The sequence below is a fragment of the Genypterus blacodes genome, unplaced genomic scaffold, assembly GCF_046128005.1.
Source record: "Genypterus blacodes isolate CSIRO-AG114 ecotype Tasmania unplaced genomic scaffold, CSIRO-AGI_Gbla_v1 ptg000114l_1, whole genome shotgun sequence".
NCBI classification, from domain to species: domain Eukaryota; kingdom Metazoa; phylum Chordata; class Actinopteri; order Ophidiiformes; family Ophidiidae; genus Genypterus; species Genypterus blacodes.
In genome coordinates, this window is record NW_027466918.1 from 184,235 (window position 1) to 210,776 (window position 26,542).

The 26,542-nt window shown below is 48.8% G+C and overlaps 1 protein-coding gene across 6 annotated transcripts in view; it reads right to left on the minus strand.

The window, feature by feature from the left end:
* Window positions 1-26,542, minus strand: part of pard3ab (par-3 family cell polarity regulator alpha, b) — a 163,799-nt gene that overhangs the window by 118,096 nt on the left and 19,161 nt on the right. For all 6 annotated transcript variants that reach the window (XM_076161805.1, XM_076161804.1, XM_076161806.1 and 3 more), the window contains exon 2: window positions 18,764-18,865. In XM_076161805.1, coding sequence (XP_076017920.1) covers window positions 18,764-18,865 — 102 coding nt within the window. The remainder of the gene's footprint in view (window positions 1-18,763; window positions 18,866-26,542) is intronic.

Sequence of the window (26,542 nt, forward strand, 5' to 3'; positions counted from 1 at the left end):
GTTTGATAGTAATTACATCTCGTATGGTTTCATTACACCGGCTCCTTATTTGGATTAGGAAATATTAGCGCCGAAATAGGAGAGGATGAACTCTGCCGGGATTAAGGTTGGACACACACACACACACACACACACACACACACACACACACACACACACAGTGATAAACGAATGAGGTTTGGCCATTAAGTCTGGCATGCGAGGTCAGATGGAGTCGTTGAAATTACGCTGCAAATTCATCTAAATTATCCTGTGTCAGTTTGCTTTAAGTCCTCTGGGGGCAGTAGAGAGGATCAGAGGGGGGAGGGGCTTCTGCTTCTCAACACATTTGCAACCATAGAAAATAAATGAATGCTCTCTAAAACACTTAAACACCTGAAATAAGGGCAGAAAACCGTAAACTAAACTTTTAAAGCCACAGAGTTTTAGTTAATTTTCCTGACCCACAAATCCACATGTGGCCTATTTCCGACTGTAACCTCATTTTGGATGCGTTCCTTTTTTTAAAATGCTCCTCAAATATGTTCTGTGCTGGACTGGCTTCAGACCTCTGTTGATAATTGGACCAATGGAGTTTGCATAGATATGATCCTGGGCTGTGGGGGGGTCTTAGCAGATTGACTTTTTTCATTACACTGGATAGAGGAAGATGCTATTAAAGTGGCTGTGCTAAGCCCGAGGTGAGAGCAGGGGGATTGGAGATGCAGCGGTATTAGAGCTGCAAGTTTGGGGGTTTAATCCAAGCTGAGGTTCTTCCTGTCTGTCTCTATCTCCCTTTCCCACACAGACTCCCTCACATGAGAGCAAACACACACACGCACATGCACACACACACACACAAGTTAACTCATCTTATGGGCACTCTCAGTCAGAGAGAGGCATGCTCTAAATTCAGAAGTTAACTCTTGCCTTAAAAGTACCTGAAGTCTGCACACACACACACACTCTGACACACACGCTCACACACCCACCCACACAAACCTGTCATCAAATCTCTTTCCCTTTCACCACCTCCGTCCCCAGGAGTGGAGCCCCGGCCTGAAATCTAATTAAAGGCTCCATAAGAGGAGCTCCAATGAAACTGTCACATCAAAAGTCGCCACTGGGACAGAGTGACACAAATCAATAAGACAGTGAGCTGGGCCAGATCCCGTCGCGCTCCCCAAGGACTCCCGGCACCGGCCTGGAGGAGGATTAGACCGGGCAGACGGGAGAGGAAGGAGAGAATACCTGAGGGCCGGGCTGCAGGGGCAGGGGGGGTGGGGGGGGAATGATTGACTTGGTCTCTCGGTCTGGACGACGTTCATACTTTCCTGCTGAACACGCCGGATCTAATGTCCCCCTCCCCAACCTGCCACCAGCTGGGATGTTTTATAATTAGTGCTAAAAGAAACCAGCTGTTACCACTTAACAGTTACTACCAAAGAAATGCTGCAGGAGTGGCGTTAGTGCCGTAACAATACGGACCAGATGGAAACACGGGAGACACATGGAATCTTTGACGAATCATCTGCAGTTAACCTGTAATCACAATCTAACTATTGAACCCAACAACTTTTTACAAACCATTTCATTTGCATTCAATGGACATCTGAAGGATTAAACTGCATTGACTCCAGTCCTCTCTCTGCTTTCCTTGTTCTTGGCCATGAGGACACAAAGCCGTGTGTGTGTGTGTGCAGTGCAGTGCAGCGCTGTAATCCCAATCCTAACCCCAAATCCCCTGGTTGTGCACACAGCTGACTTCAAAGGGGGTTGAAAAGGTATTTAAATACATTGAGTTAGACCAAAGGGAGTCTGACAGACCTCTGCTGAAGTCTCTGGCTGACTTCACTTCACTGCAGTGCTCCCAAACTTTGGGAACACTCCATTGAGCCGGAGCCCGGGGGTGTTTGGGAGCGACGCTGGCTCAGATCGGTCCACACATCAGTAAAAAAAAAGAGCGAGCCTGTTCCAGAAAGCCGCTCAATGCCGAGCTAATCTCCCTCCCAGGCTTCAAACCTCATTATGCATTACACAATGTGAAATCACTAAACAACAAATGCATTGTTATGCCAGTTGGGTGAGAACTAGAAAGTCAATAGTTGAATAGATGATTAGACTTCTTTACCATCAAAGCGTCTCTTTTCATTTGCGAGTAAATCCCGTCGATACTTAACGCCTTTGTTTGCGTCGTGATTCACTGCAACACCGACTTTTATTAGGTTAAGACGTCTCCAGTAAGGCTGAATGTCTAGAAGATGGCCTCTTTAACTGCATTTAGAGGCAAACAGATGGGGGCTGTTTAATTATGCAGTTTGCCTTCTAAGATCCTAAACCTCTGCCTCTCGTTTCAGCAACATAAAGTACATTCCTCCTCTGAAAGTGATGCCTCTCATCAAAGACACTGATACTCTCCTGAGCACCGGGGGGAGCGGCGGCAGAGAGGGGGCTGGCTAAGCAGGCCTTGTTGTCGAAATAAGCACTTTTTACTCGCACAGACAGCAGAAATGTGACAACGATACCTTACACAATGGCCATTGTGGAAGAGGAAGGCCGTGAGGGAAGCCAGCACACGGGCTCATTTGCTGCGAGAACAAAAGGACGCCTGCGACAGCTCTGCAGTGACACGGGTTTGTTGCGTTAGGGATGCTGCAGAGATTAAGATCAAGAAGGATGCGATCCTGTCACGCCTGATGGTGATCTTAGGGAAACGACACCGCGCAGATGACGAGGAAGAAATGTCTACAGAAACAAAGTAATGGAGTCCCCGCACGGGTCTGTGTGTTTATCCTTCTTCTATCCTGCAGGAGAGCTGCAAACATGAAGTCAGCCTGCGTCCGTCCCTCACGTATTAGAGATGTTCTTCCTTTACAGTCTATTAGGAAGGTCATTGGTTCAAAGCCCAGCAGCTCCTGCTCTTTGAGGGCTCCCCAATTAATCATCTGTGCTTCAATGACAATCTAATTAAATGTTCCATAAATGACACAGCATCCAATTAGCTCCGTCACTATTATAGATCACTTTGATAATCGATCAATCAAGCGATCCACATTTGTACGCGTGTTCATTAAAGTGGCTATTTTGCAAATCCCACATTCCAAAACCCCAATAATAAAGAGAGAAACTCTGAACAATAAGATATGAACCGGTCACAAAGATCCACCAGACAGAAACAATATACAGGTTAGAAATAATGTCAGGGTTTCCATAACAACAGTATTGTTTTATAGCATTCGTGCATCTTGAGTATTAAATGTTCCTGCATCAAGGTTTTATTAACTTTGAGCTCTTTTTCGCTGCGTCAACACACAAGTATATTGTCTTTTGGATTTTATGTGAGCTGCTCCCAGACGGCTCACACTTCGGCCTTTTATTGCTCTGACCATCATCCAGAGTGCCTTCGCTTCCTGCCAGAGAGAGAGAGAGAGCTCAATCCTCTACTAACTCTTTGTCGCGTAAAGTTTAGCAGGCCAACTTTACGGCACCGACCGGGCTGTCATACTGTCCAATAATCGATTACAGCCCTGTATCCATGGAGATTTGTTCTGAATCTCAGCACAGCCAGGAGACTTAAACAGGCAGTTTATTAAAAGTTGACTGGTTGCTGTGGGACTCAGCACTCAGGCTTTTCTAGAAATTCAGCAAACACAACATCATCGACTCTGCCTCAGTGTGACAGTGAAGCATTTTCATTCTTCGTCCTGAGCAAGATACTTTCTTGAAAGTTGTTCTCTAACTCTCGTATCCCGGAGCCAAACCTCTGCACCGACCAAATGAGGCCTCTGAGCGTTTCGCTGGTTGTTGTTTTATTGAGGAGTCGGACAAGTTCAACAGCAACTCACAGTGCAACCGTTGAAAAGAAGAACTTCCACAACGTCTGCATCTGCGGCTCGCAGGGTTTCTGTTGGACTCAACGTGACAGGTTTATAAAAAATCCACACACCCACTGACAAGTCTTCTGTCCGAGTGTCTGAATGTCCCAGGCACTGGTTTGTTGATCTGTTTGGTATTCTAGCAGGCTCAGCACACAGTGGAGCACAGCAGATACGCCTGTGCAAGTCATCACACACAACCCGAGCAGAGGAACATCCTGCCTGGCCACCGGATCACAACATTTCACAGTCTGACTTGAAACACATGGTCCTAGACTCGGTCCATGTGTGTTCGTGAATCACCAAGTGGGAAAAAGCAGAGAAATGATACACTCGCTGGCTTCCTCTCACACTCTGCACTCCTCTCCTACCAAACTCTTTACGCCACATAGCAAAGGTTCATCTCAGCGCCCAGAGAAGCCTTTCAAACCAAGTTCCCATGACCGAGTTAAGGTCTCATGAAAGCCTTCCCCATTTCAGCCATTACCAAATAATTGCGCTCATTTTCATCACCCCATAAAAAGCCTCCTCTTTGGTTGAACCCAGACGGATTTTGGCTGGATCAGCTTTCAGCCCAGAGTTCACACTATTCCCAGTTGTGCGGCGCAAAAAAAGGCGAAACCCATTATTCCCCATTATAGATGGTGGCGTGGGAGGCGGCGATAGAGTGAGATGGTTACAGACGGACAGAGGGACAGAAGTCTCCACGCCCGCGGTTCAAAAGGCAGCTCTGGGTTTAGTCAGATTTAATGTTAACTCAACAGAACGGACAAGTGCCGCTTTGCTTCACCGGGCAATTAATCTTGTGCACGCCGAGCGAGGAGAGATTCAGAGAGAGAGAGGGCTAAATAAGTCTGCATAATTTCTCTGAGCCAATTACCGAGACGAGAGGAAGAAGAAGGCGGGGGGTGGAGAGGAAGAGAGGGACAGAGGAGGGAGAATTGAGAGGAAGGTGAGGGAAAAAGAAAGATTCGTACGAGAAAAAGAGGCGAAAATGAGGATGTAAGGGAGCGGGGGAGAAGCAGAGGGAGGAGGAGAGAGGTGCAGAAGAGGAGGAAGTGCCAGAGGGAAATATTCAGAGAAGTTGAATAAATCACAGCCGCGAGAGACGAAACAGAAGACGGTTAGAAAAACTAGAAATCCAATTACTGAAGAAAATGTGCTGTGATTGTGAGCGCTGACGTTTTTTGGCGAATGCTGAACAAGTGACCGACAGATTGAAGGCTGAAAGACTGAGAGAATGAAAAGCTAAAGGACATCTGAATGCATTTTAATGGGGAATGGCTGAAAAAAACACGAGGCCTAAAACCTGGCTGAATGTTTTCTGTTCCTGAAAGAATGAAGAAGTTACAAGCACTTTGATTGACAGCTAAAGCTCAATTTTATCTGCTGAAAATGTAACATTGCACAATAGCATTAAAACAAGGCCACTACGTTTGACCACATTACCCAGAAGCCCTTTGGGTTAGGGTTATCGACACTGAGCTGTCTGCTAATGCACTCACACACACACAGATGTCGGTTATTATGGATGTGATAAACGTCGTGTGATGTCGCTGATGGATCTATAAATGCATTCTGAGTGGGAGGGGTTTGGCTTCCAAGGCAGTAAATAAAAACATGGATGATCTCTTGCAGACTCGTCCTTCCGTGTTGTGAAGAAGCTTCTTTACGTTCCTACACGCAGATCTAATAAACATGTATGTGCCTGGAAAAGTTCTGATGCTGCCGTTCCAAAAATAACAGCAGGGGGCCCCTCCCCTCCCCTCCGGCTACATTTGACGAGCGCAATTACCGACATGCTGAGAAAACCAGCGCGGAAACTCGGGGTCTTTCAGAACTTTTCCTGGGTTTATTCTAACTCAATCTGACAGCGAGAGCAAACAACACCAAGAAGCAAGAGAGACGGATCGGCCCACATCTACCACTCTCTCAGGTACAGGTCAGCGGGTCACGCGTCGGCTCCAACACGGCTTCCTATGGGCGGACGACATGGATCGGACCACTCACCGCATGTGTGTGTATGTATGTGTGTGTGTGTGTGTGTTTAAGGTCTGTTAAATGCATAAAGGGTTGTCTGACAGTGGAAGTGAGTCTTGGATTCTGGTGTTATTCTACCGACGGCTGCAGCTTGAAGAACATTTACTTTTGTCGCAGGTGTGTTTGGTGTGAAGGAGTATTGATCAGGCACCCACACAAACACACTCACACACTGGAGGGGTTTGAAACAATAATGAGGTCGATACAGCAGAACGGCCAAAGCAACAGATGCTTGTGCCAAGCAGAAAACTTACCTAACTCTAAAACAATGCTCAGGCTCTGATTTCAGACGGCTTATTCGGAAATGCTGCAGCTTCTTATACAACAACATTCATGTCAGCAAGAGGAAAGCTGAGCCATCGGCTGCAATCTTGTTAGGCGTTCTTTAATCAGAAATCCTATCAGCAATGTGGTCAAATGAGAAATGTGCTATGACGCTGCAAAATGTTGTCTAGCATAGAAAAGAGAAAATCAGATTCTGGCTCTTCCTGTCCTTTATTTGTGATGTCTGGTTGAAGCCCGAGTGCATCACATGCGTGCCAAGCACATCCCACCACATGAGGACATGTCAGTGTGTGGCCGTGCACATTCTGATTTAAGTACACACACGTATATCTGAGTGTGCAGTCTGTCTCCCGTCTCCCCTGCTGTTCAGTGGCAGATTGAAAAGGTTATTTCATAAAGGTCCATCTCCAGGCCCGCCTCAGACCCAATCATCCCAGCAGCAAATCTCATTTACGCCAAACCCTGGGGACATGCCGGCCATTTCTACTGCTAACCCTGAGCCTCCGCCACCGCCGCCACAGCCTCAGCCTCAGCCTCAGCTCGGCCCGCAGAGCGAGCAGCAAGAAACGTGTTCCACAGATTCTCATCAAAATGTCCTTTTGCGATCACTGCAGAGCCAAATCAAAATATTCAAAGCTATTATTTTCTTCTTCTCACCATCTATGGAGCCTTTATAAGATAAGGGGAGAGGGAGACAGTGTGAGACCCGTGTGTGTGCTGAATGCCTCTAATGTGAGGTTGTGTTAGTGTCATGTTGTGTTGTTGTTACTGGCATGTGGGCCGGCTCTAAGCAGAGGCGACAGGACAATGCTGCTAATGTTTACATGAACTCAGCGGATTCTCTCCTTATCGTGATTAAGGGCCGAGTGTGATTCTGAGTAAACATGACATGTTGTGTAATCACAGTGTGAGTCGAGTGTGTGTCCATACGAGGTGACGAGGCGTTTAGGTGCCCCAATAAATCAATTTACAATCGCAAAGTATGGGTCCGCTACTCAGAGTAAACATGTCTCAAGTGCGTGTAAACAAACTGAGTGAAAGCTAAGCAAGCTAGCTAGCTAAGCTAAAGCTAAGATACGCTAAGTAAGAGTCGATTAAGAGTACAAATTTCCATTCTTCTGAGGGGGAATCTGATTTCTCTGATTCCCTATTATTTCTTCCTGCATGATAACTTAAACACCATGATGAAACGACAAACACACCGTGCTGCTCTTAGACCAGACAGCTGCAGCTCTACAGGGCCGGCATGGCGATGAGAGATGAACACTTGACTCTCTTCAGTTGTTCTCCCTCCTCACAGAGGACGAGACGCCTTACAGCGCCTGGGAGTGCAGACGGCATCATGAGTTTGCATCATGCTTCCAGTCAAATTGATGCGTCTCTGTTATAGCAACCGTGTGTTTGTCAAAAGTGCGCTGGTGTAAACGAGCGTAAGTGCGTTTGCATCATGTCTGCATCCGTGTCTCTGTTATGACAACTGGAAGCTCGCTGACACGCATGGCACAGACACAGGGATGGAGGCTGTGTGTGTGTGTGTGTGTGTGTGTGTGTGTGTGTGTGTGTGTGTGTGTGTGTGTGTGTGTGTGTGTGTGTGTGTGTGTGTGTGGAGGAATCAGGTTAACAACGAACGAGCAGACGAGGAGTTCCGAATCTTCCCCAAAGAACGTAACCTGAGCGATGACTGATGAGCGGCGGTGAGAGTTGACCCCCTGACCTTTCCGTTACCGGACAATCCAGCCACTCAGTTCATAATTACAGACGCCAGAACCCATTTCCTCTCGTGTGCAGACTTGAATCCTTGGCCAGGGGTCTGCACAGCGAGAGAGAGACAGAGTATCTGTTAGGGAGCGGACATCTGGATCTCCTTCCCCTCCCATTCAATCTGCAGCCTCTTGTGATTTTGGGAAGCGTAAACAGTTTTTTCAATTAATTATGCAAGCGCCCTCTCCACTACCGGCGCCCTCAGGCTCGCCAAACCTCTGCAGCAGCACCGCGGGGCCGAGCCGGACCAGAACTGGCACACGAGTCCAATGAGTCGCTGCCCCTCCCCCTCATTGTTCACCCACAAACACACTTTGCGCCGCTCGCCTTCCCGCTGACATACTTCACGTATCAGAGGATAACAGGATGTCTTGCCTCTTTGGTTGAACTGCCGGCACGACCCAGAGGTCCGGCTTGGGATCTGATAAAGACAGGCTGAGGGCAGAGCGGCTGGCTGAGAGTCAAGAATCTGCTTATTTAACACTGCTGAGTTTCTGAAATCTCAAGTGGAACGGAAGACGAAGACACACACACACACACACACACACACACACACACACACACACACACACACACACACACACACACACACACACACACACACACACACACACACACACACACACACAGTGGCGGCTTGGCATCTGTTGATTAGCCGTAATGACTTTAACAGGCGGTGCGAGCGGCGAGGTGCTGCTGTTTCCTGAGTTGCCACATCCCCTGCATTAATGAATGGCAGGATATGGAGACGCTCCATCACGTCCAGCGGCCCGCGGCCCCCTCCCCCTACGGCCGGGGTCAGATAGCGCCGCTTTAATTCATCCTGCCAATCAAACAGAGCGACGTCGGCCTGTCTCTGAGACGGATCCATAGTGGCTGCATTGAAGTTAAAGATGCGAAAAGAGGAGAGGAGAGGAGATTCGCTTGACACTTTAAGTAATATTCCATGCATTTTATAACCCCAGCTAACTTACACACACACACACACTGTTGCCAAGGCGATGATTCACCCTCTGAGTGGTTACAGAGGCATCGCACCGGTCAGACAGCCTCTGGTCTGTGTGTGTGTCCGTGTGTGTTGGTCTGAAGCTGAAATGATGAAATGTGTGTTTGCGTTTCTCCATCTGCTGAAATTCCACACTCGGCTTCAAAGCGTGTGTCCATACTGAGAGCAGACGCAGCAGAGGATCCGTCCACGCCTAAAACGGGCAGAGCTTCCTCTTAAACACGCTAATGTTCTCCATGTATCAGATTATTTAACCCTTTACCTCATGTTCTCTGACTGAACTGCTTACCGAGTTGTGGTGTAACAATAGGAGGGTTGGGGGGGCCGACACAGGAGCTGACGGTGTGTGTGTGTGTGTGAGGGGGCTGAGCTGATTAGAATGGATCCCGGTGCTGCGGGGGGTCAATGAATTTGTTGTGAGCTTAGGTTCTTTGTTTAATGTGAGAGCCAGATGCTGCCCTGCCGGTGGAAGCGCCGATGCTTGGAGGAAGTCTTCGCCTCAGAAGTGTGTGTGTGTGTGTGTGTGTGTGTGTGTGTGTGTGTGTGTGTGTGTGTGTGTGTGTGTGTGTGTGTGTGTGTCCTTACATACGTATACTTTATAAGTGTGTGGTTTGGAAGCAGGACTGCTGCTGCTGAAGTCTTGAGATGGAGCCAAGTCCAGCTCTCGCGGGGTTAAGGCCCCCAGCATACGTGACCCAGAGCTGAACTGTGCATCACCGCTGAGCCAGATGAGGCGACTCAAGCATACAGTGACAGAACACACCGTCTCCTTCTCCGTCTTCTTATTGCCTCCTCTTATCGTCAGACACCATAGCAACGCAACTTCCAACTTCCTGCTCAGGCGACTGTTGGCCTCCATCACCCTCAGGTCTCAGACAGCTCGTGACCAATGACTGCAGATGAAGGTGAACTGATTTTACCTTTTGTTTTTAATTTGCTAGCCATGACGTCACAGGGCGCCGGATAGGACAGCAGGAAATTGACTGTAAACTACGCCAAAGGCAACACAACATCCTGTTTGGCGACACCACGCCCTCGCTCGCTCGTCTGCCTGCTTCATCACCGGGTGAACGGAAGGAGGAAATGACGCCTAAGTGGAAGGTTCAAAGCTCACAAAGCCTATACACTCATCAAACCAAAGCAACATAAAGTGTCATGAAGTTTAAGCATGTTTTAGATGATGAAGACTTTAGAAGAACACATTTAATATTTAACAGGATCATTTCAGAAGGGGCCTGATGCACTATGGGACAGTTTCTACTCCCTCATGCAGGTTCTATAGACGTCCCACTGACCTCACACATACACACACACACACACAAACCACTGAACACGTAATGTACATGCATGTAAGCACACACACACACAGTCCTCCCTCACAAAGCCACTCAAACCTTAGGTGAGCAGCTGTAACTGTCACTTTGCTCCCAGCAGGCTCACGAGGCACGCCGGGGAGCATGATGTAAGGCACCCACCCACCCCCATCTACCCACCCCGAGCTTCAGAGACAAACTTCCTCCCCATCTTCCTCCTCGCCAGCCAGCCTATAGAAGACACAGCCGGCTGAACTCAGAGCTGAAACCACACTGACCCCTAGTGGCCACAGAGGGCAGTGGATGATTGCTTCTTAAAGAGAATAACAAACCAAACATGAAACAAGCTTTCTCATCTTTAACTTTCCATAGATTTCACGGATTTCCAAGTCTTTTTGATGTTTTTGTCTGTTTCTACGACACTCAGGCCTCAGAGAAAGTAAAGCCTCCATGTTTAAAGTGTTGTTTGAGTTCTGCAGGAGTTCACTCTCAGCTCTTTCTTCCCCTTAAGGAGTGTGTAATCCTTTAAAGATGAGAGCAGCAGTATGTAAACACAGGCGAGCTGTAATAAGGTCAGTGTGAGACGCTGCTCTGCTCTCTGCGCCGCCATCAGAACATCAACAACACTAATCCTCTCCTCTCCTCTCAGGCCTTTACTCAAATTTAAATGTTTCACCAAGGTGCTGGAAGTTACGCCTGACGAGCCACTACTGTAATTAAAGTTAGCTTTGAGTGTGTGTGTGTGTGTGTGTGTGTGTGTGACCCATTTAAGAAGTGTGTCAGAGGATGGCAGCCCATATCAGGTTTGGAGGCAAACGCAGACAGAACACCCAGTTAGACAGAATGAGAGGGGGCGTGTGAACACACCACACACACACACACACACACACACACACACACACACACACACACACACACACACATACACACACACACACACACACACACACACACACACACACACACACACACACACACACACACACACACACACACACACACACACACACACACACACACACACACACACACACACACACACACACACACACAGAAATAGACAGACACAGCACTTCCTCACTGAGCAGGCTGTTCCCACAGACCACAGCTGGGCTGGCTGAGTCACTGTGGTGAGAAACCCTCTGGCAGAGTGTGTGTGTGCGTGTGCGTGTGCGTGTGTGTGTGTGTGTGTGTGTGTGTGTGAGAGAGAGAGAGAGAGGGAGGGACACACACACACACACAGTGAAAGATTACATGTCCATGTTTTAACAATTGTGTAAGAGACAGAATAATCCTGTTTGTGCCGCTTCTTTAGAAAGTGTGCGTGTGTGCGTGTGTGCGTGTGTGTGTGTGTGTGTGTGTGTGTGTGTGTGTGTGTGTGTGTGTGTGTGTGTGTAAGAGAGAGAGTATTGTTGTGGTCTTAGGTCGAGGTCAAGTGTTTCTTCTTCTACTCAGGCTAAGTTTGAACTCCCATCAGACTCCAGAAATGGAGGCGTGACTCATTGGCCAAATTCTCTTGTTTCGCCCATGAGCAAGGCAGTCGATCAGGTCGGCCTGTGTTTACGCTGTGCTTCACACCTTCTCACACACTGACCACAGGGAGCCCAGAGTGTGAGAGAAAGATGAATGAGCTGAGTTACTCCTCTCCCTCTCCCTCGCCCTCTCTCTCGCCCTCTCTCTCTCTCTCTGGTGAGTTTTATTTACGCAGTCCCTCTTTTTTTGCCTCGTCATCGTCGCCCTGGTGCCAAATCAGCGCCGCCCTTCCAGCCCCCGTTGTGTTGTGTACTTATAGCCCACGCTGGTCATCACTCCCAACCCACAGCCAGTCTAACAGCAAAGTCCAAGTCCAAATACTCAAACTTCCCTCTGTTTCTTCTTTCCTTCCTCCATTCATCCCTTCTTCACCTGATCTAAAACACGAACATTCCACCCATCTGTCTTCCATCCATCTACTCTTCATCCGTCTGGATACTGCAATGATCCTGCTGCTTTGATTTGAGCCAACATGTGTGTGCATTACCACAGAGAAAAGGCACAGAGACGCTGATTATCAAAGGGAAATAAGGAACATCTGTCCTGTTCCAACATCTGTAATGAGACTTAAAGAGCAGTTGCCTCAGAATTCAATTGCCGGATTCACAACAACAAATCTAGTATCTTGTCTGAGACCTGGAGACAAACGCTGCATCTAACCAACGTGTTGTCAAGACGATGCATGTGCTTACACGTCACGACCACAAGAGGGCAGTAGCACTCCTTTGTATCTCACCCAGCATCAGCATCTGGGCAGGCTGAAGCTCTTTGAGGAAGCGAGGAGTTCAGGTGCCAAAAGCCTCATAAGGACAAATCCTCCCTCAAGACCGGGCAGGAGTGATTCATTACACATCTGTAACGTCTTAAGGTATGAAAAGAGGACGGAAGGTTAGGCTCATCCTCACGTCAGAGCACGGCGTGGGCCAGCCGATGACCTCACCGAGCCACGAGGTGTAACGCAAGGGAGGGAGGAGATGGAAGAGATAGAGGAGATAACAGAGGAGATGACGGAGGAGACCACCTGAAGCCCAGATCTCATTATCGCCATGTAAACACACACACTTCACCATGGGACCCCTGCTGCTTGATCGCACCTTTATTTATCTCCATCCCTCAGCAGTAACGTCCTCTCTGATGGCCACGCTCTTACTTACAGCGTTTCCTGTCTGCCAGTGGGACTGAAGCACTTTCTGTTAGTCTTCAATCATAAGAACGGTCAGAGTTCCATCCCATTCTTCTGTTTGGAACAAAGAGTCTCCCTCTAATGGAGATGGATTTCTTTCCGCTACACGGCACAGATGTGACAAAGAGTCCAAGTAATCTGATTAACATGGATCACAGAGGCGCTCATATGAATGTGAGGGGTCACAGCAGGATGACCTCAGCCTCCTGTCATCTGCTGGCTCCTTCAAGAGGATCTGAGGATCTGAGGGGAGAAATTCTTCCCAAAAAGTCTGAACAAGCACCTGCAGGCTCCGGCTCTGGAGTGAACGTTAGTGTGAGTGGAGGAGGAGGAGGAGGAGGAAGACACAGCACCGGGCGAGTCTGAGCAGCAGTGGGAGCTGAAGGCAACAGGACCTCCTGGTTCAGATGCAAGAGGTTCTGCCACTCAAAGCAGTAAAGAGACATTTGTCCCTCCGAGTCACAACTGAGCCAAAGGAGTGGCCCAGTCTGAGAGCTGAAGGATTCTCTTCTTTTCCTTCTCCATGTAGGGAGCTGCTGGGTGCTGAAGGTGCTCAGGCCACCGGGTCCTGACCACAGCACGCACACACACACACACACACACACACACACACACACAAGGAAGCTCTGGATCCATGACCACAGAAGGAGATAACAGCTCCACTCTCTTACATCACAGCTGACCTGCCTGTGTGTTTATGGGCAAGGAGGCTTCATGTGGAGGACACACACACACACACACACACACACACACACAGACACTGAGAGAGCCTAGGCGCACAAACACGCACCTGAGTTGCCGTGACTGTGTGTGGGTCACAATTACTCAAGGCGAAATGCTGAGATTGCTCGAGTGTGTGTGTGTGTGTGTGTGTGTGTGTGTGTGTGTGTGTGTGTGTGTGTGTGTGTGTGTGTGTGTGTGTGTGTGTGTGTGTGTGTGTGTGTGTGTGTGTGTGTGTGTGTGTGCCATGAATAACATCCAGGAGGGAATGTGTTCTAATATGAATCAAACCTTCATGACTGTGAGTGTGTGCCCGCTTGTTTGGCAGCGGTGCAGTCGCCGTAGCAACCACTTCCAACAAGGGACGTCCGTCTTACCCATGAGCCACTGGGAGCCAATAGGAAGCTCCCATAAGGCCGTGCATTCATCTGAGCGCTGAGTGGAGCCCCTGTGTGCAGAGCCACAGAGGCGAGCTGTGTGAACGCCGCCGTCTCTCAACTTCTCCGCCGCGCTGAAACATTGCTTGCAACATTTGCTTTACATGTTTCAACACATGCCGCCTTTATAACCCGAGCGAGGAAGATTTAAATCATTTTCAAAGAGCAAGAAAAGAGGCTTGTTTCAACAAAAACGTCAAAACTCTGAGTTGAGTTTGAGGTAATTAAGTGTAATTAATCTTAATATTTGGCTCGGCTCGTTCTGCTGAACGCCCTCAGGAAGAGATGGAGGGTAGATAATGTAGATGTTAGAATACCACAGAGGACACACACACACTCTAGCACACACACACTCTCACATACACTCAGGCCTCATTTACTCCAAGGCAGACAGTTTGTATAAAGAATGCAATTGCTTTACGATGATTAAATACCAAAGCTTATCATTGCTATTACACAGAAAACAAATCATAATGTTTCATATACACACACACACACACACACACACACACACACACACACACACACACACACACACACACACACACACACACACACACACACACACACACACAGAGTCTGTCAGAGCCTCCTCCCGTCTGCGTCTCAGGGAGCCTCCACCAGAGTTGCAGGGGTTTCTGTGCGGCTCGGCTCTAAAGTCCTCATCTTGTTCTCATTAGCGGGCGAGGGGAAGGAAGGAGGAGGAGGAGGAGGAGGAGGAGGCCTGGAATAAATGAGGTCATCGCCAACACGCAGTCAGGAAGATCTTAGAGGGGGCAGAGGAGCGAGAGAGAGAGAGAGAGCGAGTTTGGGTGAAAGACGTGCAGCTTCTCTTCCTGCGTGAGGCGGGAAAGACCAGGGAGCAAATCACTCCACCTTAAGTTATTAAAGGTGGTATTGATCAGTTTGCAGCTCTGTCATTCAAAGCTTTAACGTTTGCTGCTTTCAAAACACAAACACAGACTTTACAAAACAATAGCAGGCATAGTTTTGGTTTAGCTTCATCGCTCTGGTTACCATCCAAAGAAGCAGCGTAACCCGGCAACCACCCAAGATTCACCCGCATGGCTGCAGCTGCTGCAAGTGTGTATGTGTGGGTGTGTGTGATCGTTCGGAGGGCCTCGATCCCAGCTGAGGCAAACTATCTATGCCAGTATGGGGCGAGCTGGTTTTAGGACCCGCTCTGGCTGACCGCTCATCCATCACAGCCGTGTTGTGGTTGAAGTATTTCCACACAGGCAGCGCTCCAGTCAGCGTCTGACTGAGCTGCAGCGCTATCTTTGGTCTCTGCGTCCCTAGATGGCTTTAAAAGGGGGAGTCCAGTCTGTGCCCAGCACCGTCTGGGCTCCAGTCACCACACCGGTGCTCGTGATCCAGGCCAGCTTTTAGAAATCACCGGCAGAAACCTGAAAGCGTCGTTGTTTTGCCGTTGCTGTGGCGATATTTGGCGTTCCAGCTTACAGGCGACGCAGATTTAGACGAGCAAAGAACAATGCTAACACTCTGATTCGCTCCCGTCGTGACCTGAGAGCTCAATCTGTAAGAGAGGCTTTAAATGACACACACACACACACACACACACTCTCAGCTGGTTAACCAGGTTGTGTGTTGATATTCTGTGACGGAGGTTTGGTGTGTGTGTATGTGTGTGTGCGTTTATTTAACCCTCCTGGCCCACTCCTGTCTGTCTGCCCGTCTCCTACACTGCCAGACGCATCTATATTCAGTCCAGACCAGCAATAGGTTGTATTAAGAGCACACATACACACACAAACACACACATAGAATCCGCAGCGTCAGTCACACACGCAGGAGCGACACATGTCAGTGATGAAGTAGTAGTGGCTGCAGCTGTGTGTCACGCCCTGTCACACACCCATTTATCTGAGCACACACACACACACACACACACACACACACACACACACACACACACACACACACACACACACACACACACACACACACACACACACACACACACACACACACACACACACACACACACACACACACACACACACACACACACGAATGTGGTGTTGGGCTCATGCCAGGTGCCAATGTTTAGGGTCGTGACAGGAGTGTGTATGGGGACAAACCCGTCACCGGACACCTGGGGTATGTCAGGGTGTGTGAGACTGGCAGAGGGTGTGGAAGGATGTGTGTGTGTGTGTGTGTGTGTGTGTGTGTGTGTGTGTGTGTGTGTGTGACAGAAGAATGCTGATGGATTCCTGTTCCTTATTGAGCCGCATGTCGAGTTGGGATGTGGAGGGAAAAAGAAAGGAGGGAGGAATGATGAAGGGGTGGAAAGATGGCATCTGGGGAAACAGTCAGTCCCATCCCAGGGACACCTGCCACACACACACACTGATCCAGCATCTTGTGTGTGTGTGTGTGCTAATAGCAGTATCCCTGTGTGACGGGCCGCTCATTCCTTCCAGGCTTTAAAAAGCTCCAATGGAACGGAGGCGATGAGTCACCGCTGCTAGGGGACCACCGGAGTCTCTCTCACACACACACACACACACACACACACACACACACACACACACACACACACACACACACACACACACACACACACACACACACACACACACACACACACACACACACACACACACACACACACACACACACACACACACACACACACACACACACACACACACACACACCTCTCTGGCCATATTTAAAATGCATCGCTTTGTCTCCATTTAGCCATCAAAACACACACACACACACACACACACACACACACACACACAGACTCACACACACATCCATCACAGTAATGTCATTACGTCGTCTGGACACAACAGAAATGGCTGAATTAATTTTAATTTGCCAAACGGCAGCAGCTGAGCTCAAACATCACTAAATCTCAATGACTGAGGTCAGAGGTCAAAGGTCAGAGGCCACACACACACACAAATTTTCACATGTCACTCACACACGCTGGTTTGAATTCATTCCTCACACCTGTGGTTTACACCTGCCTACACCTGCCTCACAGCACACACACACACACACACACACACACACTCAGACATGTGTCAACTCTGCTCCTCTCTTCTTCATGGCGGGAGGCGATCCGTAGCTTAATCCATTATGACAGCGAGCAACATGCAGACTTTGTGATGGAGACACAAAAAGATAACAGAATACAGGCTGCCTAACCTTCAATAACACCTGGAAGTCCCCTTAAATTATCCAGAACGCATCACTGCAGTATGAAAGTCTAAAGGGCATGTGCATGTCAGAAATGTGTACATTCTCTGGAGGAAGAGCCTGCAGGGGCCAAGGAGAGACAGGGTGGTAGAAGAAGAGATCGCACGATAAAAGACACAACACACACACACAGTGATCTACAAGCAGATACACACACATAGACACACACACACCCGCAGGCCTGTAAACTTTAACACTGACACACAGCCGCTCACCTGCTATAACCATAAATCCATAGCTGCTGCTGGGGTCACACACACACACACACACACACACACACACACACACACACACACACACACACACACACACACACACACACACACACACACACACACACACACACACACACACACACACACGATTAATGTCAACAAATGACAGCATGGTGGGAATGCCTCGTCGCTCTATTGCACGGCAGTGATGCCATCAGCCTTTCTCAAACTGAAAAACACCTGAGTGCCTCCTCTGGTCTCTCCTCTTCCTCAGCGCTTCATTTAGACAGCTACCATAGCAACAAATCAGTGAATGAAGTAAGAATGCCTGCATGCAGCCTCTTTAGGGACAACCTCGTAAGTTCTGGAGTATTTGACCCCTGTAAGGCCCCTGTGACCTTGTGGCATCAGACGGAATGGGGCGGCTCTCCTGTCACATCCACGTCAGGACGCCCCCGGCGGCGACGCATTCAGGCACGAGGAAACAGAGATCAGTCAGGCTTACAACTGAAAGTACTCTCGGGTTTCCTTAGGCTGGAAGAGTCCTGGGCTATTTCTGATCAGATTAAGATAAACACAGAGGTATTTTTGGATTAATCTGAAGACAAATAGCTTCTAATGAATGCAGAGAAGCACATAATGGCTGCTTTGGGGTAATTAGCGTCTTAAGATTCTTACAAAACACTGATCTGTCCCGTCTGTCCTCAGGCCCTACATTTCAGACGGTGACAGAGTTGTGCCGCGGGCCGTCTTTGATTCCTTGGTTGAGAGCTAAATTGGCGGTCGGAGGACGAGTGTCACAACACCACAGTGTACCGGCGTGTTGGTTTGACAGCACAACGTTTCATCACAATGTTGTTGCCGTGTTAACAGCCTGAACTCTCTCAGCGTAGAGGAGCCGTGAGTTTAAACGTGTGACTGAACTAAAGTGATTCACCAATGACTCTACAAACATTGACTCTAATACGGAGAGCTGTGACGTCACACCAGGATCATCAAATACTACTGAGGCGCCCTCGAGCAAGGGACGTATCCCTCATGACTCACACAAGTTGCTATGGTACCAGCGGAACACAGTTGTAACAGAAACGTAAAAGAGTTGGATGAAGTATTTTCCCTCAGGTTCGCTCGATGTGAGCATGCGTGCGTCTGCTGAGCTCCATCGTCCGACAGGTCTCTTACCCGGTCTTTGTCGTCGGCCACGTCGGAGAGAACGTCATCCAGGTCGAGGATGCCGCCGTCGCCGTGCTCCAGTCTGTGAACGTGCAACCAGTAACTGGCATCCTGCAGGAAAGAGAGAGAGGGGGAGAGAGAGAGAGAGAGGGAGAGTTTAAACCACTGACAGTGTAAGAGAATCCAACATCGTCTCCAGTATGATGACTAAACTACGATGCTCCCTTATTAAAAGTCGTTACAAATAACAAACATACTCAAACTAGCAGATGGCTGACATTTGTGATGTCAACGCAGTCGATAGAGAGAAACCCGTCTGCGTGTGAACTGAACCGCCGACGCCATTGTCTGAGAATAAACTGAAGAAAAAGCCGAAATGAAAGCTCAGCTATAATTACAGCCACTTTGTAACTAAATGTCTCAAGTAGTGACAAGAGGCCGTGACATTAATTTGATTACGTTAGGCCCTTTGATGAGGACATTTCTAAGCTTTAGGGCCCTGGGGGGGATTTCAGCCACAGCTCCGACACAATGGAGCCCCATTTTCACGTGGAACGGTTTGACGTGTAGCAACACACGCAAAGGTCAAACACGATAATCAGCAGTGCGGATAAATGCAGGGATAAGGGACGCACAAAGACCGGCGAGCAAAAGAAGCGTAAGTAGAAAATTGAAGGAGTTAAAAGGAAGAGGAGGAGTAATTAAGGAAAGGTTTGGTGTGTCGCAACCGCAGCTCGGGCAGGTTTGAAACGCGACGCTGGAACGAAACAACGACACCTAGAAATGCCCGGCGTACAGTTAATGAATGCTGAGGAAGTGTGTGTGGGCTCGTCAGCCGCGAGGCCGAGTTCAGATGTGACTGTTTGGGTTCAGCGGGCCCGAGGGTTACAGCCTCATTATCCACTTACGCAGTTCCAGTCCACTGCAACACATGCGGCTCGCTGCTGCAGACGGCCGCTATTACGCCGCCACCGCCACCGCCGTAAAGGGCAGAGCGAGACGTTACGTGAAGGGGCCGTGATCCCACACACTGCTGCGTTCAGCTTACAAAGCAGTCGCTCCTATGAAAGGAAGAGCCCCTGAGGAAAACGCACAGGTCGACACAATCAACCTCAGGAGCAACAAAGGCATCAAAGGGTGAAGATGAAGAGGTATGAAAGTGGAGAAGGACGTATGGAATTCTAAAAAAGGGGAGGAATAAAGAGTGAATGAGCGTCGCAATCCTCAATTATCTTCACTCCACTGATCCTCCGCTTTGTTTGTTTCCCTTTCACACCGATTCATCCTAACCGCTTCACTTCAGTGTTTAGATTCTGATCAAACTGCAAGATGAAAGCATGTGGAGTACAGCCAGGGGTCTGACGCCGTGCCAATACACACTACAGAGTGTAAGAGTGTGAAGGAATAAGGAGATAGAAACAGAGAACATTCCCCAGAGGTCCGTCTTCACGCCACATGCAGACTGACAGGCCGCTGGGACGCCGTGCCGTCTCTGACAGCCTGACACACACTTCCTCCAACCCCAGAGACCCGTGGAGGTCAGCTGACATGACCTCTGAATACTGACACAAAACGCACACAAAGTGTCAGCGGCGTCACATTAAGGAACCGGACGGCGAGTGTGTGGCAGCGTCTCCTCTCGCCCCCTGCAGACGCTCTCATCACTGCTGTGCCTCTTATCAGGAGGAGGAGAGGCAGGAAGTCGCCGACATTCTCGAGATCTGCATCTGTCAACAAAGCACTGCAAACAAATCACTGCACTGTAGGTCTGTGTGTGTGTGTGTGTGTGTATGTGTGTGTGAGTGTGTCTGAGTGAGTGATATGCAGTTTGCTATGCAACACAGGGCTGAAGAGCCTGACAACAAAGCTGTGTGTAGCAGGAGGACAAACACAGAGCTGCTCCGTCTCAAACAGGTCAGACTGTGATTCAGGCTGCCTGTGTGTGTGTGTGTGTGTGTGTGTGTGTGTGTGTGTGTGTGTGTGTGTGTGTGTGTGTGTGTGTGTGTGTGTGTGTGTGTGTGTGTGTGTGTGTGTGTGGCCTAGGTATGTGTTTCGTCTTAACCTCAGATAGTATGTATCTGTTAGTGCTCTGCAGGACAGACCACATCAAAGGAGTAAACCGTGTGTGTGTGTGTGTGTTCTCCGTGGGGCCAAGTTCAACCAGTAAAAATAGCTCAGCGTTGATGCGACATTGCCAAACTTAGCAAAGGGGGCCGGCCCATAGTAAACAAGGTTATAGTGTGACAGAGATGAAAAAGACACACACACACACACACACACACACACACACACACACACACACACACACACACACACACACACACACACACACACACACACACACACACACACACACACACACACTCTGATGTGTGTAACGAATGACTGAAGCATTCTCTAGGTCCCCCCTCGTCTGGTGCAGACAGAGTTCATGTAACCTTCTGGATTCTGACATGTTTTACTCTCACATATTCCACCTCATCCTCCTTCCCCCTCAGGGCGTTCATTCAGATTCCCGTCCAGCTAATTTGGCAGCTCCTCACTTAAAGCCGAGCACAACAAAGGCAAGAGAAAACCATCTGGAGGCGGATTAAAGACTAAACCGTGAGCCGCAAGCTTCATCAGTCCCGACAGATCTGGAAAATGGCCAATGGCAACATACCGGAACGAAAGAGAGCCCAGTGCAAGCACCCACACAGTGAGAGCCACTACGGCCCTGTGGGAGCCACCAGGGCCCTGTGGGAGCCACCAGGGCCCTGTGGGAGCCACCCTGGCCCTGTGGTGCTCCCTGGGATGCCAGTCCAAAGAGCCCACACGTTATTAAAACTGTGCCTTCAAAGTCTTACATGATGATGAGTTACATTCCTTTCCAAACTACATGGCAGCGTTTCCGACACAGACACATTCCATGAGCTTGCCAATAAGTTTCGAGGAAATTAACGGTGGCTTCAGCTCAACTGCAGCGTCAACTCGATCTGCAACATTTCAGAAATCAAATGGCTGATCGTTCGGGCGCTCCATCGGGAGCCACGGCACTCATCAACACACCGTCAGGCTTTCAGATCGGACCTTGAACCCTTGAGAATTGGTCAGCAATTGGTCTAATTTGTGCTGGAACTTTAGTCTACCTTGTTCTGGCTGAGAAGTGAACCAGTGTACCATGCAATGTTTCACAACATGACCTTGAGTTATGATTCATAAAGACGTCATATGAGCTCACTGGTTTCATCAGAGAGGCAATGGAACCAGTCTGACAGTAACAAACAGGAAGTGGAACACACTGTGACAGGAACTACACAGGAAAAGAGTGAAGTTGACTGACAAACTGTGATACGAAATTGGGTCTTAAAGTTAAAGTGACAGCAGCCTCATGGTCCGACGCAACAAAACCCCTTCATTCATCAGAATCACTGATCTACAGGCAGAGATCATGTAGAAGTGATGTCACAGGGAATGATACTGAATTATTCATAACATCAGATCAGTCTCTTCCTCTACGATGACTGACTATCGTCGTTACATTTTCAGCCTCGCCTTCATCTGCTCTCCATCATCATCACCCATCTCATTCTGTCCTTTCTCTCTCTCTCCTTCATTTTTCCGTTTCCCTCTCACACTCGACTAAGGCAGAGGGATGGAAGGAGTTTTTCTGAGGAACATACACAAGAACCTTCATCTAAACATTCAGAATCCTGTTTTCCAAAGACTGCAGCAGAACTTATGTATCTGTGAAATCTGTGTTATGCACAATCATAGATGATAAGAAGCTCACCGCAGTCTGAGTGGAAACACAGCCCACATGAAAAGAAGAATGCTCCTCAGTGTGTGTGTGTGCGTGTGTGTGTGTGTGTGTGTGTATTCAGAGTGAACGATGAAGCCGTGTGTGACTGTGAGTGAGAGCTCTGCTGAGATGAACCGCTTTCTTGTCAAGCGAACCCTCCCTGGATCCATAAAGGTTAATGAGCAGACCTCAGAGAAGATGCCAACACGGCTGAAGACCTTCTGAACGCTCGGCTCACATCCTTGATTGATCTGTTTTTTCTCAAGTCAGACATTTAGCATTTTCCAGACTCTCCAAATACCTCAACCGCCCTTCAACCTGGCACACAAAGACCTCCATGCTCCGCTTATCAAGCCGGACAAATCCCCTTTCAATCTCCTCTCATGTTGAGGTTTAGCAGTGTGTGTGTGGGTGTGTGTGTCTGTGTGTGTGTGTAACCGCAGCAGGGCGACATGCTGCCTGTGACCTGCAGGGCGGGGTCAGAGCCCGGCTGCGGTGAGAAACAAAGAGCCTTTTATCAATGTATATAATGACACCGGTGAGAAGAGGGGCGGAAATTGGAAAATGTCATTCAAGTGCGTGCGGCGGGATGTGCAGACGTGTCGGCGAAGAGGAATTGAAACCGCTCTGAGTGTGTTTGCACACACACGCGCGCACATGTGTAAATAATGTGAAGGTTGTAAAAAGGTCACGGAGCAAAATTCTCAGCTTTACAGAGCTGCTGTGTCCAGTAAACACAACCTCACATCACACACTGATGAGCTGAGGAGTGTGTGTGTGTGTGTGTGTGTGTGTGTGTGTGTGTGTGTGTGTGTGTGTGTGTGTGTGTGTGTGTGTGTGTGTGTGTGTGTGTGTGTGTGTGTGTGTGTGTGTGTGTGTGTGTGTGTGTGTGTGTGTGTGTGTGTGTGTCTCTGACTAACTGCCTCCCACCGTCCGTTGCAACAAAATCAATTGCCAAAAATTCCTCCACATGTGAGCAGCCAAGTGAAATCCAAGGGGCTGGACTCGGGCCAGACTCACTGCCTGCCGTTAGCTCTCTGTAGAATTGACAGCCGCCTTGTCGTGGTGTGCCATGGTGTGTGTGTGTGTGTGTGTGTGTGAGTGTGTGTGTGTGTTTGTGTGTGGGGCAAAGGCTGGTACCCTGTGTCATTTGAATTCAGTCTGGAGAGGAAGGAGGGGTGAGAGGTTTCAATCAAGGTGACGGGCCACGGAAACGCCGCCAGAGAGGAGCGAGGAGGCGGCCAAGAGTTCAGGGCGCTCCAGAGCTGCCTGCTTCCTCCTCCTTCTCCTCTTCATTTTCAGGGCTTATTTCTTCATGCTGTTAGTCAGTTAGTTCGTCATTCTTCTCATGTTTACCCGTGTAATAAGAGGAATCCATCCAATAACAACACATCCATCTCTGTTGTACGCGTTGGTTGCTAAGGACAACTCCTCAACCCTGCCTGAGAACAACACGACTTACCTGCCTGATGAAGCCAACAAACACATCGACTTACATTCAGCTGACGTAAGGTTATGATACAAATCAATAGTAACTGAATGAGCCGTGTGTGTGTGTGTGTGTGTGTGTGTGTGTGTGTGTATGTGTGTGTGTGTGTGTGTGTGTGTGTGTGTGTGTGTGTGTGTGTGTCCACCTCTCCTCCCTGCCGCCTCCTCTATCTGTCCCCCCACACATCCATAACTATTGTCACACAAACACACACATCCATCAAGGTCAAAGCACAAAGCCCTGCCTGTGTGTGCATGTGTGTGTGTGTGTGTGTGTATCGTTCATGAATCCATCAATGTGTCACCTGGCTGTCCTTCCTTTCAGCCTTCCAGCAGGTCTGCACTGGCTGAAGCTTGTCTCAGAGAAACAGAAGCAGAGCACGGAGGGAACGTTAGACATGCTGGCTGGACTGAAGACTTTAATGGCACCGTTCCTCACGCCGAACAATGTCACCATTCAAGGAAAGACTGGTATCTGATCAGAACAGGCCACCACTTGACAAGGTAACCTACTCTACCTACTACTCTCTCTAAAAATAGGCATAATTGCCCCGCCGACCAGCAGACAGGGAAAGCAAAGTAAGTACGATTAATACAGGGAATTTATTCAGCTGGAGGAGGCGAACAGACGCAAGGCGAGCGTTCTGACTCCACTCCTTCAGCTAAAAGGTCCACGGTGACGTCAGCCCATGTCTGCAGACTGCACTCGTCTGCCACGTATGGTTAACACACACACGTAGAATATGGGTAAGTAATGGCTCAGACCCTTTTGAAGTGTCTCCAGGCCTTTACCGTTTGGATTAAAGTGCTCTTCATCGTTTTAAGTACACACAATGGTTAAGAACAGCCAATCACAAGGTGGGGGAACTGGTGTGATGAGCCAAACAGCAGAAAGGGGAAGTATTACTATATAAACTGCAGCTTTAACAATAAAGAGTGTCGAAGCGGTGCAACAATGTTCCTACAGCACACAGAGTTTCATTGTCTGTACTTTATGAAGTTATCTTTAAATATTTATCCATGTGGCTTTCCAGAGGTCAGAATTGTTGACCCTGATGATTTCTACCCAAACATTTTGACTCGTGGCAAAGCCTGGAATCTGAGCTCAACATAACGGCAGCCAGGGTGAAACGCCATACACAGACGAGAGGACAGGACAGGTCGGGCAACAGCTTAATGAATAGAAAATGGGTAATGAACGAAAGTGTGAGCAGGATGGACGGAGCACTGGGAACTCAAGACAACAACGCAGTTCACTGGAGAGCGAGAGAGAGAGAGCGAGCAGGCGCGGAAAGTGGTCACACTTTAATTAGGGTTCACGTCCCACCTGTGTCAGGCAGAGACACAATCACGACTCCACCTTTATCCATTTGCCCCCGGCCGCGCTCCGGCAATAAGCAGCTTAGCGTGGAGAGACCAACGGTAAGCGTTTCGGATCAACAGTCGGACACATTGTTTCCTCGCACATCGCCGCAGTGTGACCTTCGACCAAAGGTTGCACGTTAACCCGACCAACGCAGGGAAATCAATGGAGCGAAGTGGCGAGGGCTGATGGGAACGGAGAGGAGCGCACACTCTCTCATCCATCAGCAGGGAGAGGGAGATAACAGAAGTGTTTGTGTGTGAGAGGAAACTTTTACTGACTGAATCATGAGGGACTGTGTGTCTGTGTGTGTCTGTGTGTGTCTGTGTGTGTCTGTGTGTGTGTGTGTGTGTGTGTGTGTGTGTGTGTGTGTGTGTGTGTGTGTGTGTGTGTGTGTGTGTGTGTGTGTGTGTGTGTGTGTGTGTGTGTGTGTCTCTAAATGGTAAGGTCATGGCATGGGCATCGAGTCCGTCTGCAACAACAGGAAGTCATAGCCAACTGAAAGCCAAAACAAATGCTGATCCTGCAGCGGTGTCGACTCTCTAAAAATGAAAACAATCATCCAAAGGAAGCTCTTACATTCTAGACCCAGCTGACCAGTGAGTCCTTACACAGCACTGATGACGTAGCTGCAGCACGTGAACATGAACATGACAAACAGGCATCGGTGGAGAACACAACATAAACTTCTCTGACTATAATGTAGGGGAGAATTATCAGACAGGAAGCAGCAGGTATGTTCATGTCTGCGGTGTGATGTGGTGACAGATTAATGATTCAAAGGACTCGCTGGGTTGTGCTTCTGTTTTCATTTTCATTTCATTGTGTCAAACCAACACGCACGCGCGCACACACACACACACACACACACACACACACACACACACACACACACACACACACACACACACACACACACACACACACACACACACACACACACACACACACACACACACACACACACACACACACACACACACACACACACACACACACACACACATTTCATTCCAAAGTTCCATATCAAATTGAGAATAGTGCATGGCATAAATCATCAGGCCACACCCTCATCAGTGACAAATTAACTTACAAATTAACTCCAAGTATAAAAGTGATGTGCGGTTGTGAGTCACACTTGTGGCAAACTGCCCAA